General features: G+C 40.2%; 1 protein-coding gene across 1 annotated transcript in view; it reads right to left on the reverse strand.

Annotated features, from left to right (window-relative positions):
• Ubl3 (ubiquitin like 3) overlaps positions 1-16,063 on the reverse strand; it is a 61,477-nt gene extending 45,414 nt beyond the window's left edge. Inside the window, exon 1 of the mRNA XM_090342207.1 lies at positions 15,981-16,063. Within this exon, the coding sequence (XP_090198333.1) occupies positions 15,981-16,007 (27 nt within the window). The 5' untranslated portion in view covers positions 16,008-16,063. The remainder of the gene's footprint in view (positions 1-15,980) is intronic.
• Positions 16,064-19,898: the final 3,835 nt, after the last annotated feature.

Genomic DNA, 19,898 nt, shown 5'->3' on the forward strand with positions numbered 1-19,898 from the left:
TAAGAGTCTCACAGACTTTCCAATCGAGGCTTGCTTCAAACTTCTGTTCTCAGATCATATTCTCCAGAAAAATAACAGGTTTTTGTTTTGTTTTAAATCACTGATGCTGACTGTTGTGCCTAAAGCAAATTGCAAAAGATGGGCTAAGATAAATCACTTTTGAACTACGAAAACATTAAAATGAAATACCAGAAAATGCAGGGAAAATAAGGGCAATCACATTCTCCATGTTGAATTCTGGAAAACACCTAAGGAGTATATGAGAATCTGTGTTAATAGTTTGCTATTTGAAGACCTTTGTTATTTCCTTAGTTCTGGGCTAAACTCTAGGAGACAAAGAATGCTATATCAATAAGCAAAATATAAATTAGGAGTTATTTATTCTATCTTGGTTCAAGATGTTGCAAAAATTATCTCGGATGTTTGCAACATTTTCTAAAGACAAAAATTCACCAGTGTGTCCATGCTACCAGTACTGGGGCTGGAACTCAACAGCAAAGGCACTGCCCCTTAGCTTTTCACTTAAAGATAACACTCCGCCATTTGAACCACATCTCCACTTCCTCTGAGATAAGAGTCACATGGAGTTCCCCACTCAGACTGCCACTGAACCCTGATCCTCAGATCTTAGCTTTCTGAGTTGCTAGAATTACAAATGGCCTCCTGGCATTCTGTGCTGTTTTACAATTTTTCTTTGATGTTGAATCTGTAATCCAACTCTAAAAGTAGAACATAATCATAGATAATAAAGTCTAATCAGCAGAATTAGTATTAAAATCAGGTTAAATGGAATATTTAAATACAATTTGACATGTACATGTAATACCAAGTCAGGCTTGTGATAGATACAAGAGCAAAGCTAGATAAATAGCAACCAGTTAAAGACATTTGTTTTTATAAGGCATACATTCAAAACTAGATTTGATCCACAGAATGTTTTAAAAGTGCTTCTTTCAGTCTGAGTTATAAAAAGTAACTTGTTCTAGCCCGAACTGTTGGCAAAAGTTTATTTTTAAGATTCGATACAGCTGCCAGTTAGCAAATTAGTGTGTTTCATTGAGAAATTTTATTTTAGGACCTCATTTCAAGTCCCAAGGATAGAACTTATTATGTACAAATGCTCTGGGCTAGAAGCTACATCACACCAATATTTAGCTCTGCACTCAGCCTTTACTGCATCAAGGAGTGAAAAGAAATTCAGGGGGAAAAAAAAAGCTAAAATAAGAAAACAGCCATACTCTATCACAAGCTTTCTAATTCATGATCAAGAAGCCTAAATTTAGACTAACCCAGGAATAAAAGATACTATCACACACATCCTTTTCACTCAGGAAGAGAAACTTAATATATTTGTAAAGCCTTCAAACCACAAGAATTCAGAGGCACTTCACATTAATTATTTAAGTAACTAATCTCTTACATACAGAGCAAGGAAAAAGAGAACAGTTTAGGTCACTTGGCCAAAGATATAAATAATGTTTATGTTCTTCCTTTTCCTTCCAGTAAAAAATATATTTTTTAAAACCTGGACTTTTCAAAGGTAATACATAGATTACCTGAACGTTATTTCTCTGGACAAAAACCACTTTATTATTAAACCCATTTTTAACTGTTTTTCAAACTACTAAAAGGCAGCACAGAAATTTATCTTATTATGTATGTTTCATAATTACTGCTCATTTTTAAGGAGCAATGTGAATATAGTTGTTTCAACAAACAATGGGTATGATATAAAATATGTAATATGTCTGGAAATACTTGTAAGTGGAATTTAACTCAGAATGATCCAGGAGGAACAAATACAGCATAGATACAAATAAAATATTACTCACAAAATATGAAGTGCTGCATAATCTCACCTCACTGACTTTGTGAACATTAAAAATCTGAAAGATTTCACTGAAATCCTATGCAAAAGTGATTTATCTTTAGGAGAGAAAAGTATGGAGTATAGGATAGAAAGGCCAAATATGGTTATTTTACTAATTTCTTTTTTTCATACCAGAAGTCCTGAGATACTGAAACACTGCCAAAGAGTTCAAAGGAAACAGTTGCCTAGGAGAATAAGACCTGGTCAGATCCATAAAAAAAGTTGTTACAATGATTCTTCTACCAATTCATGACATTGGAAGACTTGATATAGCAATTACTTTCTGCCATTGGCCCTGAATGATCACTACTTAAAATGATTTAGGATACTAGGAGACTACAAATTATGTAGACTTCCTTTTTCAGAGCTATTTTCTAAAACAATGTATGTTCTTTTACCAGAAAGTCATCACTTTTCTTAAAATGGAAAAGTCAGAAGAAAATTATATTAGCAAATTAAACACTTTAGAAAGAATGTAGAGATGCTTTTCCTCTCCCAAAGAATTAGAGATCAACAATGTCAGAGGGGATGAAAAGCCTACAACTTTGCCACAAGACAATAATTTTCTGGGCCAACCCACTTCCTGAACTTCTTTCTTTTCTCCTTTTCCTTTTCTGCCGCCGCCTCCTCCTTCTCCTCCTCCTCTTTTGTGCTAGCCCAGGGACTTGAACTGAGTCACAGCACAACTAGCTTGTTCTGGGTATGTGGTTGGTAGCAAGGAATTGAATTCAGGGCTTGGTACATGTTAGGTACTATACCACTAGGCCACCCTCCTGGCCTTTCTGAACTTTTCTATAGATAACTATAAGGGTAAAATGTCAATCTTTAACAGAAGGTTCTACAAATAAAGTATTACAGGATGAATTAAAATGACGGGTTAAACCTAACAGTATATCCTAGCCCATAGCATCTCAACAAATAATTTTTGTATTGCTTTTCTAATAAAGTATCTAGTGACAGTAGTATGAGTGACCCTGCAAAAGATGTACCAGAAATTAGCCCAATTTCAGCTTTTTTTAGGGGAGGGGTGTCAGTGGTGGGCACTGTCCCTTCAGCTCAAGGCTAGTACTCTACCACTTCAGCAAGAGCACTACTTCTGGCTTTTTCTATGCATATCACGTGATACTGAGGAAACAAACCCAGGGCTTCATGCATGCTAGGCAAGCACTCTACTACTAAGCCACATTGCCAGCCTCAGCCTTCTTACAGTGACATAGAATAAACTCTTGGTTTGCAATACTCCCAGATTCCCTACAGTCCTGAATTTTTCACACATGGCTCCTATTTATGAAATTGTATAACAATATTATATCAAGTTTTTGTCCTTATTTTCTAATTTATTTGTGTTCCTTCATTCTAAAGACACTGGACATGGCTTAAATCAACAAATCCTGGATCTGCCAGTTACCAGCTAAATGCTTCCAGACTCCATGTTTTAGCTTCCTTATCTGCAAAATGATGATCATACTTAGATAATGGCATTATAGATTTTTATTCAGGGTCTGAGCACTGTCCTTGGGCTTTCTCAAGGCTAAAGCTTGCACACTTCTGTCCTTCCCTGTGGTACTGAGGAACTGAAGTCAGGGCTTCATGCATGCTAGGCAAGCACTCTACCACTAGGCCACAGTCCTGGCTCCATTACAGAGAAATTTTGTGGAATATGTGTGAAGTACTCAGAATAATGCTCACTTGGATATGACCAATCAATACATATTAAACTATATTTAATTACTGAAAATAAAACAGTAAGACTTGGGGCCTGGAGTTTGGCCTAGTGGTAGAGTGCTTGCCTAGCATGCACGAGGACCCGGGTTCAATTCCTTGGTACCACATACATAGAAAAAAGCCAGAAATGGTGCTGAGGCTCAAGTGGTAGAGCTCTAGCCTTGATAAAGTCCAAGGACCCAGGACTGGCAAAGAAAGAAAGAAAGAAAGAAAGAAAGAAAGAAAGAAAGAAAGAAAGAAAGAAAGAAAGAAAGAAAGAAAGAGGTAGACTGTTTAAGAACGAAAGGATATAAATTTAAAAACAAAAAAAACCAGTAAGACTTACCTAGGTTCCAAAATACCTATATACAGAAACTATTTCCATGCATTTGTAATTTCTTTTAACTATTTGCAAGACTATCTGTTATTATATTAAACTCATCACAGAGACAAATTAAATGCCTTCTTGGGATACAGGAAAGGTATATACATACCAGACAGAAGTTTTGTTTATTGTTTACTAATCAAACCCAGAAAGCCAGATATAATATTGTTTGTAGTTATTCTGCCAAAGTTAAAGAAAGTTCTAGCCAGCACAGTGGCTCACACCTGTAATCCTAGCTACTCAGGAGGCTGAGATCTGGTTCAAAGCCAGCCTGGGCACTAAAGTCCATGAGACTCTTTTATCTCCAATTAACCACTGGAAAATGGGAAGTGGGGTTGTGACTCAAGGGTTAGGGTGGTAGCTTTGAGCTGAAGAGCTCAGGGACAGCTCCCAAGCCCAGAGTTCAAGCCCCCATGACCCACCAAAAAAAAAAAAAAAAAGTTTCACGAACTTTCCTGCCCAGGCTGGCTTCAAATCTCAATTCTCAGATATTAGCCTCCTGAGTAGCTAGAATCACAGGTGTGAGCCACTTTCGCCCAACTCCAAAAACATTTATAAAGAGCCTACCATATTTAAAACAAAACAAAAAAAATACTAATAATAGTTGAGGCAACAATAGCCTACTAAGGAAGAGAAATAAAAGAATTAAAAAATGTAATACATGCTATGGATGAGATCAAATGGATATCTTAGGTATGGTCAAGAGAAGTTTCAGGACAAAAAAACTAAGAAGGACCACTGGGAAAGAGCTTGCATTATGTGTGAGGACCTGTATGATATAGATGTATTAAGTAAAAAGAGTTAAAATTCCTAAAATGGGCAGGAACTAATTATTCAAAATCTTGAAAGGTCATTTTACCTATTGAAATTTTTTCAGTGGGAACATTAAAGTTTGTTTTTGTTTTGCTTGAACTCAAGACCTGGGTACTGTCCTTGGGCTTTTTCAAGCCTACTGCTCTACCTCTTGAGCCACAGCACCATTTCTGGCTTTTTCTGTGTATGTGGTAGTGAGGAATTGAACGCAGGGCTTTGTGCATGCTAGGCAAGCACTCTACCACTAGGCCATTCACCCAGCCCCCATTAAAGCTATTTTGGAAAAAGTATTACAAGACTAAAGTAGAAGGACTAATTTCAAGACAAATTCAGGAGTCTGCAAGACAAGACATAGTGTTTGCACTAGGTCGGCAGTCTGGAGATGAAGTGAAGTGGATGGGTTCCATATATACTTGATAGACTGATAGGGCAAAGTGGAAAAGAGAAGTACCAGCGTTGACCCATAACAATGTTAGCCTTAATGCTGCTTGGCTGATAACACCATAAAAAGCAGCACAGTTATGTATTTAATTTTAGTTATTCTTATCTACAATAGGAATGGGAGGAGGGTGGTAAAACTGTAGGACAAAACAACAAAACTGAAGTCCAGTCATGAGACTGGACTGTAATATAGGATCAAATTCCCCACAATTTGAAGAGAGGGAGAGAAATCAATAGTCAGAAGCACAGGAGGAACATACTGAGAAGATCTCCCCTACATCTTCCCTGTAGGTATTTTGCAAAGCAAGCAGAGAACAGCATCCTAGAGCGTCTATCCATGTCATAAAGTTCAGAAGCAAAAACTGGAATTGTCAAAGTTAGGTGGAAATTGAAGATCCACACTACTCACTGGTCTTACAAGGCCTACATTCTGCTCAACCTCAAAACTTCAGCAAATTATTTTAAGTAGAAGTAAGGGTAAAAGCAGAAAGTAAATTTATAATTTTAAAAATTGGCTCCTTGGGGCGGGAGTTTGACCTAGTGGTAGAGTGCTCGCATAGCATGCACAAAGACCCAGGTTCAATTCCTCAGTATCATATGCACAGAAAAAAGCCGGAAGTGGTGCTGAGGCTCAAGTGTTAGAGCTCTAGCCTTGAGAAAGTCCAAAGACAGTGCTCAGACCCTGAACTCAAACCCAGGACTGGCAAAAAAATAAAATAAAATACATTGGCTCCTTAAAAACACTGAGACAAATTAACAATAAGCAAAGCAGATACTATAAATGTCAAATGACATTGTAAAACACCTATGCCAACTTGGAACATTTGTATGAAGTGGACTAAATGCTTAAATACAAGTTACCAAAACTGACAAAGAAATAGAAAATGCAAATTGTCCTGAATGAAATGAGGAGATAGAATTAATACTATTTACAAGAACAATCGAGGTGCTTCCCCACAGAATTCTTTTGACTACATTGGGATGAAATAAAATCATCATCTACAAACTCTTCCAGAAAACTCAAAAAAAATTCCCAGCTCAATTTATGAGATCAATGTAATCTTAATGTAAACTAAATTTGCCAAAGATTTTACAAGAAATTAAAATCACTTTGCAATCTCTTCCATGAACAAAAATGAAACATACAAAGTATCTAGTATACTTAAAAAGACAATGCAGCAAAGTGTGGTACTCAAACATAAAATCCCATCTAATAGGAGGATGAGCAGGAAGATGTAGAGGAAACCCGTCTGGGCTAGCTACGTAGTAACTTTCAGTCCAGACTGGATACAGCTAGAATGGTGTAAAGGGGAAAAATTATTTATATGTATGTATGTATGTGAAATATTTACATATCACACATTTATCATATATAGCATATAATATATTGCACATTAATATATACTATATAGAGATTATACATATCTAAATATTATATACATATATGCATAAATGAATCACATTTCATCTGAAGATTCAAGGATGCTTTTAAATTAGTAAATATATATCTTCCTCCCACCTAGCCAGTAAAAAAATTAACATATATCTTTTGGTACAGTAAGAATTTCTAACAATTTTATCCTTAGGGTAACAGATAAGACAGGATCAGTTCAAAAAATTACAATGTGGTTATATACTTATTCATGAGTGACATTCACAATATATAACCTAAATTAAAAAAACAGGAATTATTCTAAGCCAAAACCAGTTCTTTTATGTTGAAGAAAAGCATTATCATAAGAACATTTTGTCTAGACACAATAAATTGCCACCTTAATTTAAGTGCATAAATGAGATATAATACCAAACGTCAACAACTTTGTTCAGCACGAAGAACATTTTCCTTCTGAAAATCTAGTCATAAAATAAATCTAGTCATAGAAAATTGCCTAGAGAAAACAGACCGTAAAAAATGCTACTAGATTTGAATATATTCAAGTTTACACACAGGAACACAGTGTAACAAATACACACACAAAAGTAAAGTAGGATAGGCACAGGGGAAGAAAAAGGAAAAGGGCATTCTGACTAGAGGTCAACAAGAGCAGAATTACAGCGGACTACCAAAACAAGATGGGACCAACAGGGCTGAGCAAGACCACCACAGCTAACTTTCCTTTGCTTCCTTATAAAGGTACTTCCATATCATTAGCTTTGAAAAACTGCCTTTCCTGTCATGTACCTAACATCACAGCCAAACATTCCACAGAAGAGCAGAACAGGAGCAAGTAAACTCTGTTCCTGAAATTCCTTACTTTTTTCCCTCCACCTTAACTAGAGACACTAATGTTGCAATCTGCTATATCTTTTGAGCCCTATCCTAGCATTCATCTATAAGCGACAAAAGAATTAAATATTCAAGCAAACTCAAAGGAAGCTCTAACTCAGCAATTAGGAGGACAACCAGTGCTCATTAAAACATTTCAATTGTAGAGTTACAAAATATATTTCAAGGAAATATAAAATGTTTTTTTTTTCATCTCTATGTCAGGAGCAGCAGGGTGTTGGGAAGGAATCTAGCTGCTACTCAAGAACATGTGCGGCTGGGAGTTTGGCCTAGTGGTAGAGTGCTTGCCTAGCATGCACAAAGACCAGGGTTCAATTCCTCAGTACCACATACATAGAAAAAGTCATGCTGTGGCTCAAGTGGTAGAGCACTGACTTTGAGGAAAGCCCAAGAATAGTACTCAGGTTCTGAGCTCAAGCCAGGGGCTGGCAAAAAAAGAAAAAAAGAGGGGGGTGAAGAAGAAAGAACAACAACGAAGAAGAAGTAGCAGCATTGCCCTGGGAGTGGCAAGGTTTGTTTGGGTATAGAGAAGGGTGCAGAATGTTTATCACTCTGCCACCAGACCCAGATATCTACTCAAACCTGATATTCTTTCTGAGTGAACTTAACACTCACTCCCATGCCCTTTTTGGTCCAGTACTGGTGTCTGAACCTAGTGTTCAAACCTAGGCCCACCTGGGCCCTGTCATTTTTTGCTTAGGCATTCTACCACTTGGGTCATACCTCCATTCCAGCTCTAATGGTTTTCTTAGTTTCTCTAAAGCTAGGTGTGAGAAAGTAAAAATGAGCTCCTTTAATAATCAGACTGCTCTGAGAGTCTGAAAGACATGTACAAAACCAATAAACAACAGTTTCTCCCTAGGCCACACCACAACTCTAAAATGACTACCCTCCTTTTGAGTGCTTACAGTGTTTTCATGGTGGACTTCCCCAACTTCCCTCCTTCTCCTATTTCCTAAATAGACTACAAGTCACCAGTGCCAACTGATCTCCATGTTCGTGAACATTCTATCTCGAATCAATTCAATGCCCTAGTTTCTAATTTAAATCATTCAGCATCGCACAATCCCCATCAAAAATTCTTCCTTCTCTCTGAGACTGCAGGGTTCCCTTGGTGAACTTTCTTCCTTGCTGAAGAAGGCTTGTCACTGTGATGAAATTAAATGCTATCAAATGTGATGAAATTAAAATGCCACCCAGATGCCTGGTAAATAGCAAGTACACAATAACCATTAGCTGTCTTTCTTTGAACTCAAAGTAAAGCCATGTGAGCAATTTGTATTGTTAAAATAATTTACCAAGTGTTACACTATAAGAATCTGTGTCATGTTGGGTGTGGTAGTACATGCCTGTAGCCCAGCTACTCAGAGGCTGTCTTGACTCCAGGAATTCTGTCAGCTGAGGTCAATATAGTTGAGACTGCCCTCTCCTAACCTCCTTCCAAAGACAGACGGAAGGAAGGAAGGAAGGAAGGAAGGAAGGAAGGAAGGAAGGAAGGAAGGAAGGTAGGTTGGTTTTCGTAAAACACTGCTAAGACATAGGTACCACCACCATCAATCACTGAAGAAATGAAATACTACACAACCAAAATAAATAGGACCAAGGTGTGGGCTCACTTAAAATTTAGAATAGCTTTTAAACTTTTTGACTGAACATTCTTTACTCAATACTTCACTGAGTACATATTTCCAGTATGTGTATCTGCTTAGGAATCATATAGATGTTTATTATAGAACTTATACTAAAATAGAAATGAAAAAGATAAAATGTTTTAATTTTACTTCATTAACTATTTTGTTTGTGTTCATTTTACTTTTACAATCCTTAAAATAATTTTGATGATGGTGGTTTATGCTCCCCTCCCCCTTTCTTCTGGAGAGGGTACAGTAGGGAGTACAGAAAAGGAGGGAGACAAAGGGTGAACAAATGCAATCACGCTATCAGAATACCCTATGTGGAAAATGACCTATGTAACTTGTGGGCAGGGAGGGGAAAACTGAGGGAAAGGAAATGAAGAGGTGACATTGTCTAAAAGCTGGCTTACGAAATGATAACCCCTATGTATAACACCTTAATAAGAACAGTAAAATTATTTTAATACTCCTGATAACATCTTAAACAAAAGCATTATTGAGTATGCCTATTTTGCAAAATTTGGGGTTTTATAGTCTGTGAAACCAATTTTGACACATGGTTTCAAGAGCTGTCCTGTCACAACTGAAAAACCTGGGTCATAAAGATTTTCATAGATCCATATAGTACAACATGCCATCACAGGGTTACTAAATCAGTATACAGCTTTTTCTATTCTAAACATGTAAATTTTTTATTAAACCAGTTGTGATATCAACTGTTACTAAGGTTTTATTTTTCCTGATGTCAGATTTTTGTTGTTGTTGTTGTTTTTTGTTTTTTTGTCAGTTCTGGGCTTGAGCTCAGGGCTTGAGCACTGTCCTTGGACTTTCTCAAAGCTAGAGCTCTACCACTTGAGCCTCAGCACCATTTCCGGCTTTTTTCTATGTATGTGGTACCGAGGAATCGAATCCGGTCTTCATGCATGCGAGGCAAGCACTTTACCACTAGGCCAAACGCCAGCCCTGATTTTGTTTTTATAAACAAAATAACTGTGTTGCTTTCTGTGTTTTCAATAAATGAAAGGGTCCAAAGTCCCTGGAATCCCTGACTTTTTTCCTCAATGGATTGGGAATATCTAAACATGCTTTCAAAAATGTTCTTTCCATAGCATTGGCTCTTCTTTAAAGCACCTAAGATTTAAAACACATAGGGCTTCTTAGAAGCATGCTCAAGTGGTACGATGCTTGCAAGACCCTAAATTCAAATCTTAGACCAGATAAAATAAAAAATAAGAAAATCACAGTACTGCCATAATGACACAAGTTTGTGTTTTCCCCAAAATACTTGCTAGACAGCATATTGTTTTATTACAGAAAAGATCACCATGTTTTTAGTAAGTGTAGGATTCATCTGTAAGTTCTACAACTCAAATTCTTTGACAGTAAAAATCCTGGGTGTTTGGCCTAGTGGTAGAGTGTTTGCCTAGCATGCATGAAGACCCAGTTTCGATTCCTTGGTACCACACACTTAGAAAAAGCCAGAAGTGGTGCTGAGGCTCAAGTGATAGAGTTCTAGCCTTGAGAAAAATCCAAGGACAGTCCTCAGGCCCTGAGCTTAAGCCCAAGACTGGCAAAAAAAAAAAAAAAAAAAAAAATCCTGTCATGTTAAAACCAAGTATCATAGACTTTATTTATTGCCAGCCTTGGGGCTTGAACTCAGCCTGAGCATGGTCCTTGGCCTTTCTCAAGGTAGAGCTCTACCACTTGAGCAGCAGGACCATTTCTGGCTTTTTCTATGTATGTGGTACCAAGGTATGTGTATCCTAGGCAAACACTCAACCACTAGGCCAAACTGCTGTCCCCTCATAGACTTCTTTAAAAGTATTTTTTTTTCTTTTGATCAGTTGTAGGATTTGAACTCTGGGCCCTAGGCAGTTTTTGTGCTCTTCAGCTCAAAGCTACTGCCCTACTTTTTGAGCCACAGTACCACTTCAGGTTTTCCGGTGGTTAATTGGAGATAAGAGTCTCACGGACTTTAGTGCCCAGGCTGGCTTTGAACTATGATCCTCAGATCTCAGCCTCCTGGGCCCAGCTAAAAGTATTTTTAAAGTCATTATATAATAAAAAGATTTTTGAAATTGAGAAAGTTATGGTGTTTCTATTGATCTCTACAAAATTCTCATGCCTTCCCTCAGTAAACCCCACTTATGTAAACACTTTGAGTGTGGATCTAGGAAGTCTCTGAGCTAATCAATATATTAATACAAGAGCTCATTCCTACTTTTGGGAGCACAAAATACTCAGAAATACTACTATTTTTATTCTTACTATTTTTATTGTTACATGTCTCATCTCACTCAACTGTTTATCTAGTCAAGAGGTACATATTAAAAAAAAAAAACAACCCTTACTATCTATACCAAGAGTTGAGAAGAGCTTTCTAGATTGACAAAACCATCTATAGCATATTATGCAATGTAGTACACATGTAACTGCATAATGTATACAATAAACACTAAATAGAATTAGTATTATTCAAATAGTGACTCTAAGACATTGAAAATGAATTAATCTGGGCAAGGCGATGCATATCTATAATTCTAACACTTGGGAGGCTGAGGCAGAGAGAGAGACCTAGTTTAAAGCCAGTCTGGGCTACATGGTGAGGTCCTACCCCCAGGAGGGGAAAAGTGATGTGTAGAACATTCTGCTTCAAGAAATTAAGAGAGTAACAAAACTTGTTAGGTTGGGCTATTTCAAACCACAACCTTCATGTCTTCCAAAAATTCACTGATTCAGAATGACATTACCCAAAGTCTAGGTTACCATCAACCAGTTACTTTCATTTTTCCCTCAAAGTAAGAGGGAAAATAGCATACAAAATTAGATGTTTCCGTCTTCTAAATCACATTTAGAAGAGCCACCAACACTAAGTCAAATAATTTAATTATTTCAAGCTTTAATATCACACTTTTCACACTTAATACATAAATATCATAAACTTCCTATTTGCTAGTAGCATTAGAGAACACTATTTACATTTTTCAAAAGTAACAAAGACTTCAGTAACCCTTAGTGAAAAAAAGTCAACATTTTTTTGCTGTTGTTGTTGGCCAAGGGGCTTGAACTCTGCGTCTGGGCACTGTCCCTGAGCTCTTCAGGTCAAAGCTAGCTAGCACTCTACTACTTGAGCCACAGTGCCACTTTGGGTTTTCTGGTGGTTAACTGGCGATGAGTCTCATGGATTTTAGTGCCCAGGCAAGCTTCGAACTGTGATCTTCAGATCTCAGCCTCCTCATAGTAATTAGAATTACAGACGAGAGCCACCAGTGCCCAGCTGAAGTCAACAATTTTTAAGCATCTATTCTGTTTTAGAAACCATGGGAGATATAAGAAATCTAAGATACTATGTCCATATAAATTCGATGTAAGTGTAAGAAAAATGCCAAAGGTACTGAAGAAATATGATTCACGGGAAGCATAATCCTACTTTGGGCTAAGAGACATGAGTTAGGTAGAATTCAGAGCTCAAAGCTGAGGGAAATTGTTTTCTCAATAAAATGTAGAATTCAACACACCAAATGTAAGACACAGCAATTAAAACATTAAATTTAGAGAAACATTTAACTAGCTATTTATGTTATTTATGAAGTTATTCCTTATATACATAAAACTGTAGCTTCATAAAATCTCTGAACTTAAGAGTTGAATCTAACAGGAGAAAGAAAGATAAACAGGTACAATTATATTGAGGTATTTTTAACTTATTATTGAGAATGTTCTGTTTGTTGGGTCTTTTCCTATCATATCCTACATATGTCATTTTACTTGGAAAAGTGATAAAAGTTCACTTTAAAAGGAAAATTATTTTAGTTACTTCCTGTCCACAAGAGGGCTCCAATATTTCCTTCATGAATAGAATAAAACAAAAAGAACAATTGAAATATATACTAATATTAAGTAAATAATGCATGCTGGGGGAAAAAAAGGTGTATTGTTCTCTCATTTAAGCCTAGACTACAAAATCATTATATTTCTAACAATTTCAACATTTCTTTTAAAGATTTGGTGCTTATAGCTGCTTCAGCAATTGAAATCTTTCAAATACCAGCAATGCTTTGCCATTGTTCTCACACAATTCCCTAAGTAATAGTTTCCAATGTAATGGGTATCATAAAGTATAATTTTAGCTCAAAGCCCTAAATGATATCCCAAATGTTGTGTAAAATAAAATACTTAAAAAAATACAAGACTTTATCTTGATAACTTTCTCAGTCTAAAAAGTAAAATTACTGCCTTATTTACCTACTCTTGAATGTCTTCATGCAGACAAACTACAGTTATTAACATAATTTGATTCCTGTGGATTATGAGACCCCCCCTAAACATAAAAATGTGTCAAATGTTTAAAAGTAAAATTTCAATGTGAGAAATGTGAGGTCTACTTATGAAACAAAACCTGGTGCTAAAATATTGATATTAAAGCAAGTCACAATCATTGTCATCAAAGTGTACCAAAAACACCGAGTGATTTACAATTACTGTAACTCTAACATCGGTAATGAAATAATGACAGGTTATAAATTCACCACCCCACCCCACCTTCTGGACAGGATTTTCCAACAAGCACCATTAAAATGGAAAAGAGCATGACATTTGTCTCTTTATATCTTGCAGGAGCTTGTCAACACTTAGCTTAACACTATACAACTCTGCAAAATGCATGCATTTGTATATGCAAGTTTAAAGGACTCATACCCTCATCACTTGAGGTTTCACAGCAAGAAAAATGTTAGTTTCTGAAAAGATGTGGGAGTGGTGAGATCAGCTTTTCAAATTCAAAGAGCTAAACTGTTCTTGAATCTAAACTCAAATTAACTCAATTGTTGGTATGGGAAGTTTAACAAATATGAAGCACTGATGAACTTCAAGCCAATGTTTAGCATATTAAATGCTTAGCACATTTTAAATGAAGACACTTCTAAGGCAAAAAATGCAATGTAAGTAAATGGCAAACAAAGGTTTAAAAAGGCAAACAACAATCTTAACTTACAGCAAGTTAAACATGAAACACCAAAAACATTCACAACAAACTGACAGTATACCTCAATACCCACTGTGAAATAGCATCATTGGGCATTATGTTTGTTACATAATACTGCTTTGCCCTTGCATCTCACCTTTAATCAAGGGATCTCAAAGCGCCATAGAATCATCAAGGCCCTAACATACAGTCTAACACAAACAGCCAGATTTCATCAATGCAGCTATTAATAAAACCTTGCCCCTACTTCCCAGTCCCCAGATCCCAGCACAGCTTCCCGTCCCTCCCTCTCACTTAAAAGGGGTATTCCCCAAATCATCTCAATTTACTACTGATGCACGGCTTTGCAGCTTTTCTCGTTCCTTCGGCCTAAGGCAAGTACTGGCACTGTTTTAATGACACAAATCTATTCCATTACAACTTCTGTAACAGGATAAAGGGTACTTGGGTGACCACAGCTTGCACTGTGCAGGAGAATAGAAAATGGAGGCGAGAGCAATCTTTGCCGGAGGCGATCGAGCCCACAGATCAAATCACTCAACAAGCACGGGAAATGCTATTTCCCAGTCCTGTCTGGAGACCTCTCCAGGCAATCTGAAAAGCAGTGTGAAGGAAACCATGTCAATCAGCTACTATACCAGCCAGGAGACTATTCTCCAGTGTGTGTGTTGGGGGGGGGGGGGGAGAGTGGTGGAGAAAACTCGGGATGCTAAGTGTAGGTGACTGTGTGGCCATCAAGAGACAGAACACCACTTCCTTCATATTTAAAGAGTATTAAATGGAAAGGCAAATATAAGCCTAATGTCTTTAAACCAAGGTCATTTGATTTTTTAAGAAATCTGTAAAGGTGGTTTCTTCTTATAGAAATAGCTAACTTAAATAATTTTAATCATTGATAAAATTCAATTTTTTTTAGTGGAATCTACAAACATTCAAATGTCAGGTGTGAGCATAATCACATTAACCATAATTCTTTCATAAGCAGGATTCTTGTTCTTGTTCTCTAAATCCTGTGTCCTTAGGACTGGAAAGTGGAATCTACACGCCCACAAACCCACCCCCAGTCCTGACAGCCTGCACCTTAACTGTTAGTCAACCTAACTCAAAAGCTTAACCTTCTGAAACCAAAGGAAAAGCGTCAATAATCAACAGTACGTCGTGTTTCAAGTTCTCAGCACGGAGTGACCAAGGCTCAATAAATGTTTCATCCTCTTCAAAAAGACTAAAATCTAACATGGCTAAATATTTGATTCGAAGAAGCCTTGGTCGCAGGGCCAACTCAACAGTCAAGCCTAGGTTGGCGAAAATTCTAAACATCTCAATGTTTTCTGCTCTCATCCTTGTTCATCCAGATACTTCTGAAAGCTCACGGCAAATTCGACTCCCCTTTTCCCTGACAAGGGGGGAATCCCTGCTCTTGAACACTGTCAAGTCTGAATCTGCTGCCTTTGTGATCTCCTCTGGGTCACCGAGAAAGAGTCCCAGGCTACCGAGGTCTCCAGAACGACGCCTGTCCTCGCTAGGCTGTCACTGACGTTTTCAGAAGCGTTAAAGTACAAGTGCTCAGAGGCTTCCAGCCAAATGGGGAGCAATTTCTTCCCCCTTTGGGGCCCTGGTTACATTTCCCGACTTCTCCATTGCTTTTTTTTTTTTAAAGACTTCATAACCCAAAGTCAACGAGAAAAGTCGTTATTAAAAACAGTACTTTCTAAAGGGGGGAAACAGAAGCGTCAACTTCTCCAAATCTCCCAGCACAGTGGCTTTTCGACCGTATCCTGCAAATCGCCCCGCGCCTGCGTCCTTTCCGATCAGAGATTAAGAAACCACAATTAAATCAGTGCCATAACTTATCATATACTTACCATATCCGCCGGGACATTACTGGACATCTTGCCGGTTTGATAGAGACCCAGATGTGTACGCCGAACACACACACAAGACACACAGATACACACAAAAGATCAGAAAGTCTTCAAGCTTCAGAAATTTGAAAAAAAAAATCTTCACAATGTTGATTGGTTCGAGATGTGCTTTCCAAAACAATAATAAAAAAAATTAGTAAGTTATTTCGGAGCCCCAGTGTCTGCCTTGGCTCCGGTTCCTGTGCGAAGAACAATCCCCAGAAGCCGAGTGGCCGGAGCGAGGACAAGTCTCAGGACAGCCGGGCACCCCCTGTCCCCGTCGTCGCCGTCTTCGTTGTCGTCGTCGTCAGCAGCAGCAGCAGCAGCAGCCCCAGGACCGGCCGCGCCAGGTGGACGGAGCCGAGTGACACACGGACATGGAGCGGGGTGGGAGGGGGGTTAAATCCGCCTTCCTCCTTTCCCAGCCCCGGCAATGATTCACACTCGTTCCCGAGTCAAGTCCTCATTAAGCAGGAGAAAAAATGCCCCGGCGTGGATGTACACAGATAACTATGTGGCCACACATGGACGCGTGAGCGGTGAGTGGCCGCCGAGCTGTGGCCGGCGCCGGGCGCGCAGCGAGCCCGGGAGCCCCGTGCGCTCGGCCGCGGGGTGAGGAGCGGAGGCGGGGGTCGGGAAATGGCTCAACTCGCGCCGCCGGGGCGGAGAGCCGGGCCTCGGAAAGCCGCGCTCAAGGGCATTTAACTACTTGGGAGCCGGAGAGAAAGTCGAGACGGGGGCGCGGGAAGTGCTCCAGGCCGGACGGCAGCCACCCCGGAGAGCCGCCTCCGGGGGAACTGAGGCCGCGCGCGGCAGCCGGGGGGCGGGGGGGGGGGGGGGCTCAGGCCGCGGGCGCCGCCGAGCAGCCGCGAGAGTCCGGGCGCATCGTCTCCGGCTCCGCCTTCCCCCTGCCCTCCCCGGCCTCGCGAGCTCCGCCGACGCCGACTGGGGCTGCTCCCCGGAAGCGGCAGGGTCCTCCCTCTCCTCGGCCCAAGAATAGTTCTCCCTCAGAGCTTCCACTCCCCTCCTTCTCTTCCTCCCCTCCCACCCCCCCACTTCTCAGCCGTCCCACACGCCGCGGCCGCCTCCTGTCATCGCTTCTCAAACCAACATGGCGGCAGCGGCGACGGCAGCCTCCGCGCGCGTAGGAGACACCGGGAGAGTGCACCCCCACCTCCCCGCAGTCGCCGCCCCCGGCTTCCCTTCCTCCTTCCCTCCCTCCCTCCGCGGACACCGAGTGCGTCACAACGGAGACCACCCTCGAGCATCATGGGAAATGTAGTTCGTACGCAGGCGGTGGCGGCGGCGGCGGCGGCGGCGGGGAGGGGGGCGGGGGAAGGGACAGCCGAACGCGTCCTCGGGGGACTGGAAGCCACGTTCTCCCATAGCAACAGTTACTAGGAAAGGAAAACTCCCTGTTCAGTGGCTTTCGCCGGGAGTTAGGTGATCCCGGTTACCTGCTTGCTACCAGGAGGGAAGGCTATGATCGTGCCATGTGTTGGGGAGGAAGTAATTTGGCATGGAGAACTTCCCTCCAGCGCAGTGTGCACAGAGTTAAAACTGAATATGTCTCGCAGCAGAGGCAGCATTCATTGTAATTACAGCACGCGCTCCACATCCTGCAATCTCAAACCGTGCTGCAGAGTGATTTCGTCTAGGTCTCCTCAGACATTACATGATGAGGATCTGAAGCAACCATTGATTTCCAATAAGGTCTTAGAAGTTCAACAGGAACAAGGATCTCATTAAGCAGTGACAATGCGTGAACATGTGTTTCTTGAAGACCCAGGGCCACAAAAGCTACAATCTAGTTTTTGTAATTGAAAGGACAAAAAACTGGATTGATACATTATACCAAATCTGTATCAGGAAATGGCTACTACAAATTACATGTGGATTCCCTGGTAACTGGTTTAATCCCCCAAATTGTATTTTAACTGGTAATTGAATTGAGTTTAAAATAACAGAAATAATGCCATCACTGAGAGACTTAGGTGAAAAAAATATATGTACTCCAGGTTTTAGGGTCAGGATGCAGAAGTCACACAGAGCCACCCGAATTCTTATTTGCACTTTAGGAAGGGGAGGCTCAATAACCTACCTCCACAAAAATATTAGTAAATTTGGGTCTGAATGCTGTATCTCCAACCAACAGCTATGTGATCTCATCTGTAAAACAGTCCTGTCTACCTCCCATGGATAAGTACCGGCATTTGTGAGTATGAGTTCATACATGGGAAATAAATTCCTTTGTAAACAACAATGCATCATTTGATATGAAACGTTCCTACTCATTCTCTCATTCAGCAAACAAATGTGCCAGGCACTCTGCTAGGCACTGGGAGTTTAAAAAATGAATGATCCAGTCATTCCCTGGGCTCCAGTCAGGGAGTCCATTGTCTGAGTGTCTGTGTCATTCCCCACAGTCACCACCCTTCCAGTCAGGTTTGTCTCCTCTGAGGGAAACTCGCTCACAGGACCTTCAGAATGGCTGCATCTTGCCTGGCCTGGCTGAAGAAATGCCAGGCACTCATAGGGGCCTGCATCACCCCAAGGAGGACAGATCAAATGAGTCCAAACAGCAGAGGAAACAAGGATCCCTGATCTCACCAGGATTTGCCTTCAAGACTTTCAATGCTTTTGAGTCGGTGATTGTATGATCCCTTTCCCTCCCCACAGCCACTGTTATTTAGCTTTCCACTTTCCATATTTAGAAACCAGAGGTCCTCCACCCCTCCACCAGCCCTCCTGGAGCTAAGAGCAGTTTGAAATGCATCTGTTAACAGATGGGTTCAGAAAGAAGATTGGAACACATCTTGAAGGTAATCACATGTGATTCCTCCCTCTCTACCCCTGAGTCCAACTTGATTTTTTCAGTGATTGCCCAGGCCCTGACTCTCCTGGACTGAAATACTACTGTAAACCAGGCAAGAAGCATAAGCCACCTGGATGTATCAGGGCACACAGCTCACCTATCTTCTGCTGCTATCTCTCAGCCCTGTGGCCAGGGATGTAATAGTCCCCACTCCGACCACCAGCCCCAGGCCTTGGCATTCCTGCCAGATGATATTGCTACCACTGATCACAGCCATCTCTACAAAAGGCCCCATCTTTCACAGGTAAGGTCACCTCATGTAGCATGTTTCCAATTCCTCTTCTAAGAGAGCCTGAGACATTATTCTCAATAAAACTCATTATAACTTCTCTGGCACAGCGAAGGCAGGAGGGAGCATTATTGAACACAGTTGTAGATTTTTCTCGTCTTCCCTTTGCTCTCTGCTTCTTAGCTCAGGAGGGTGGGCTGGGAAGCTGCAGAAAAGATTCCAGCTGTCCGCAGCAGGGAAGGGTAACATCTTCTCTGTGCCATGAAGCTGTTGTCAGCATCAGTTGGAAGGAAGTGAATGACACAGCATTTTTGTTATGGGAAAAATAGCTTGACAAGGAATCAAAGACCTGGCTCTGCCAGGAATGTGTTGTGTGACCTTCACTTTGACACTTAGTCCCTTTACACTTCAATTCTTTCATCTAAGGGGCTTGGACTAAGACTTGAAGAGCCCTTCTTAGGGTCTATGAGTGTCAAGCCCCAGAGAAATAAAGTATGATACTCATGCCTGTTTAAAACGACTCCTCTTGCTCTTGAGACTTTATTTTTATTTTTCCAAGGGAGAGGGGGAATCAGGGAAATGGGTAATAAAAATAAAAAATTAGATTATGCTAATGTTTTACATAGAAGTCACTGAATTGTCTGTTTTAAACTGGTGGATATTTTTATTTTTTAATTGTGGCAAGACACATTACATAAAATTAACCATCCTGGGCTGGGCACGTGGCTCAAGTGGTAGAATGCTTGACTAACAAGCTGAGTCTTTTGAGTTCAAA

The sequence above is a fragment of the Megascapheus bottae genome, chromosome 11, assembly GCF_031878675.1.
Source record: "Megascapheus bottae isolate mThoBot1 chromosome 11, mThoBot2.hap1, whole genome shotgun sequence".
Taxonomy (NCBI): domain Eukaryota; kingdom Metazoa; phylum Chordata; class Mammalia; order Rodentia; family Geomyidae; genus Megascapheus; species Megascapheus bottae.